The sequence below is a fragment of the Dendrobium catenatum genome, unplaced genomic scaffold (genome assembly GCF_001605985.2).
Source record: "Dendrobium catenatum unplaced genomic scaffold, ASM160598v2 fragScaff_scaffold_542, whole genome shotgun sequence".
NCBI lineage: Eukaryota > Viridiplantae > Streptophyta > Magnoliopsida > Asparagales > Orchidaceae > Dendrobium > Dendrobium catenatum.
This window is the reverse complement of record NW_021319004.1, coordinates 5,419,849-5,423,799: the sequence shown is the minus strand read 5'-3', so window position 1 is coordinate 5,423,799 and position 3,951 is coordinate 5,419,849. Positions and strand designations below refer to the sequence as shown.

At 41.7% G+C, this 3,951-nt stretch overlaps 1 protein-coding gene across 1 annotated transcript; it reads left to right on the top strand.

Annotated features, from left to right (window-relative positions):
* Nucleotides 1-404: 404 nt before the first annotated feature.
* LOC110093890 (pentatricopeptide repeat-containing protein At1g02060, chloroplastic) lies at nucleotides 405-3,667 on the top strand. Its single transcript, XM_028694749.1, has 3 exons — nucleotides 405-2,582; nucleotides 2,875-3,066; nucleotides 3,166-3,667. The coding sequence occupies exons 1-2, from the start codon at nucleotides 505-507 to the stop codon at nucleotides 3,002-3,004; spliced, it is 2,208 nt and encodes a 735-aa protein (XP_028550582.1). The 5' UTR covers nucleotides 405-504; the 3' UTR covers nucleotides 3,005-3,066; nucleotides 3,166-3,667.
* Nucleotides 3,668-3,951: the final 284 nt, after the last annotated feature.

Below are 3,951 nucleotides of genomic sequence, written 5' to 3'. Positions count from 1 at the left end.
GGTTAGAAAATGGAGTTCGGTTGAAGATAAATTACTGCATTTAGGTATTTTACTGCAATTTGAAGTGAAAAAAGAGTTTTTCGGTTGGAGATTGCCCTTATAACAGTTAGGAATGATGTTTCAGTCCTTGCAGAAGAAATTATCATGCAAGTTGCTTGAAGTCTAGGTAGAACATAAAATGGGTTCTTTTTTTCATTCCCTATTTCTATTATTTATCCATTAATATTAATAAATAATTTGAACGGTATTTAAATTTAATTTATTTAACCTTTAAGCTTTTAAGAATGTTCAATTTTTTTTAGTTATTTACTTAAATGAATTTGATTAACTATAAATCAAATTAAATTTAAATTATTCATCGAGTATATTTGATTCTGATGTAACAATTTTATTGAGAGGTAGAGCTTATTTTCAAAAGCAACTAAAACTTCAAAATGGGGAAAATGCTACACTCTGCCGGTAATTATACAAGAATCATTGGATTTATTTACATATTTAGATCTCATGTCTCGCCTCCGGCGCGCCCAGCTCCGCCGTCCCTCGTTGCGGCTGCCAGCAGCCGATGAAGAGCATCTCCTCGCCATTGCTCGTTTATTCACCGACCGCCACCCATCTTCTCCACTCGCGCTCGACTCTGCCCTCTCACCCCTCCTTCTCCGCCTCACCCACCCCTCCTCTCTTCTCCGCGCCCTTTCCCTTCTTCCTTCACCTTCCGCCGCCCCCCTACTTATGCTATCCGCCATCCGCCTGCGCTCCCCTCTCGCTGACCACCGCGCCACCGGCAAAACCTTAAACCTTCTCCTTCGCTCACGTAACCTCCGCCCCGCCGTCGATTTCCTGCTTTCCCTCCCTCACCCATCTCCTCTCCTCCACGATGCCCCCTTCAACGCCTTAATTCGCTCCCTGGCCCGCGCCGGCCATCTCCGCCGAGCCGTTCAGGTTTTCCGGCTAATGCCGGCCCGCGGAGTGGCATACTCCGCTTTCTCCTTCAACTCCCTCTTCGCCGCTTTATTCCGCCGCGGCCGCACCCGCGCCGCTGCACGATTGTTCCACCTCATGCTTCGTCTCGGCGTTCCGCCCGATGCCATCACTTTCAACACTGTCATTCGTGGCTTTTGCCTTAATACAATGCTATCCGAGGCCTTCCATGTTTTTCGCTTAATGCCCCGCCACCACTGCGACCCCGACGTTGTCACCTACAACACTCTTCTAGATGGGCTCATTCGGACAGGGAAGTTTGGTGCTGCTCATAAATTGTTTGAAGAAATGCAGAAGAAAATTGCTGATGTTGTGCCCAATGTCGTTTCCTATACCACCCTCATCCGTGGCTACTGCAGCCGGCTTATGGTGGATAAAGCCGTTGCGTTATTTGGCAAAATGGTGGTTGTTGGCCTAAAGCCGAATAAGATTACTTTTAATACCCTTATGAAGGGCTTTTGTGAAGCCGGAAAATTGAATTTGATGAAGAATTTTTTTGATAAAAAAGCCGGTTTCAAGCCTGACATTTGCACCTTCAATACTCTGATAGCTGCACACTGCAATGCTGGTAGTGTGGAGGACGCACTCAAGACGTTTGATCGATTGACGGAGCTTGGCTTGAAGGGTGATTCTGCTACTTACAGCACTCTTATTAGGGGGCTGTGCTCCATTGGGAAGTTTGGGAGAGCAGAAATGTTGGTTGATGAGCTCCATGAGAAGGAGGTTTTCAGGAGAGCTGATTCTTGTCTCCCCTTAATGGCTTCTTATAACCCGCTGTTTGAGCATTTGTGCAGCTGCGGGAAGACAGAGAAAGCTGGGAAAGTTCTTCGGGAGCTGCTTGATAGGAGAGCTACTGTGGATATTGCTGCATTCAAGACAATTATCCTAGGGTATTGCAGGGAAGGTGCATTTGTAAAAGGATACAACCTGCTGGTTTCAATGGTGATGAGGGACCTGAAACCGGATTATAAATTGTGTGAAGAGTTGGTGAATGGATTCATATCCAAGGGAAATATTGGCTGTGCATTGGAGGCTATGAAGAGGATGTTGGATATTGGTCACCGGCCTAGTACGGATTGTTTTCATTCAGTCTTGGATGGGCTTTTGAGAAAGGATGGTTATGCAAATGAAGCTGCTGATTTGGTTTCTGTAATGTTGGAGAGGAAGATCCGTCAGAATAGTGATCTTTCAACTGACGTTGTTCATAAGCTTTTTGGAAATGGTTTGAATGAAAAAGCTTTCGGGATTATTCGGCTGCTTTATGCTAATGGGTATTGCGTGAAGATGGAGAAGCTCGTCCTTATTCTTTGTCAAGAGAGGAAATTCCTGGAAGCGCGAGGCCTTTTGTTATTCAGTTTGGAGAAAAAAGAAAATTTGGATCCTCAAGTTTTTTGCATGGTTGTGAATGGGCTTTGTGAAATTGAGAGAGGTTCAGAAGCTTTTGATTTGTTTTATAACGTGGTTGATGAGCACGGATCAGGTGTTATCTCTAGCTGCATGAAGTCCTTAATGCTGGCTCTTGAGAGAACTGGAAAGCTGAAAGAAGCAGAGTTTGTTTCTAAGCAAATTATTAGGACAGATATTGGAGAGAAACCCAATGTTAGGTGAGCCTTGCTGCAACTTGCTCATCCATTGTTACAAAATGTTGTTTTGGATGCCATGATAGAAAGTTTCCTTGCACTTTCGGTAAAAGTTTGGATGATATCATGATGCATGAAGCTGAGGGAAACTGAAGAGGGTAATTGATTATTTGAACATTCCCTTCAAATTGTTAAATGCTCATAAATAAGATTGTATTTGGTTAGTTTCTGTGCAGATCAGGAGAAAAGTTTTATTTCATCAACCATTGATTTTGGTGATAAAATAAACATATTGAATGTAAATTTTTATTGCTAGAATAAGAGTCATGGAAAATGGCTTCTCCCTGTCACAACCCATGGGATATATGGTAAAGGTAACTGTAAGCGAACTTCAATTATGCAAGTTGCTCCAGAATGAGGAAACTAGCAAATGGTGCGGTGCCTAATGGCATTATTAGAAATTGAAGCTAGTGATCTTGATATCTGATGCTTTCCATGGCTTTCAAAGGTGATGACACTTAACTTTTTATTCATTTGAATCTTTAATTTTTTTTTTCTTTACAAACATTATGTTGATGCGTCTAAGCCCATGCTTGACTTTTAGCAGGCACTTGAATCGAGTGAAGAATAGAAGCAGCGGCAATCAGCAACTTCTGAATTTTTTGCTTCTGTGAAATGGAATCTAGAGTTTTGACAAAGATGAAAAGTATTCTGATGGATATAACGGTGAAAGCATCCTTACGAAGTGAAAGTGGGATGAAAAAAATAGGCTGCTAAAGTGGTACAAAGCTATATCTTTTGGATCCTTCAATGCTTTTTTATTCCTTTGTACATTTAATTACTTTTTATTACATGGATGGGACCTAAGTTTGTTTTTTTACTCCTGCTGAGCAGTTCACTGATAATAATATATCCGTGTCAAGGGAAAGTAAATAAGAAATTGAAATGAATGAATTTTGGCTTTATGATGTATCACCAACAACAACAGTTCTTCATACCGGTTTTCTGCAACCGATAATCCGGAAAACTGATGGATATCAGTGACTCAGTTGCATTGTATGTTATTATTCACTATGTTCAAAGAATCACTTTAGTGGTTCTGGCGTCTTCTGCTTGAATGATCACTTCATCTGTCGAGTTCAAGAATATGTTTATAACAGTTTGCTATAGCACAGTGGTCTTTAATGAAGTTGTTGGCATTGCTAAATAAGGCCGAAGCTGGGTGAGTCTCTGAGGAGCATCATCATTTGATTTCAAAAAGAGACGCTTGATGTGAAGGATTTAGAGCCGGTTGTAGCCCTAGCCAAGGTTTAAAATTGTGCGATTGGGTATTGAGTCATTTTTCATTCATTTGGTGAGGTGTAAGCTTCAAGGCATTATCTAAAATTTGCGT

Excerpts from the sequence above, each read along its gene's own strand:
- LOC110093890 (XM_028694749.1), top strand. The coding sequence starts at position 505 with ATGTCTCGCCTCCGGCGCGCCCAGCTCCGCCGTCCCTCGTTGCGGCTG. Across the intron at positions 2,583-2,874 it reads GGAGAGAAACCCAATGTTAG|AATAAGAGTCATGGAAAATG; the intron begins GTGAGCCTTGCT and ends TTTTATTGCTAG.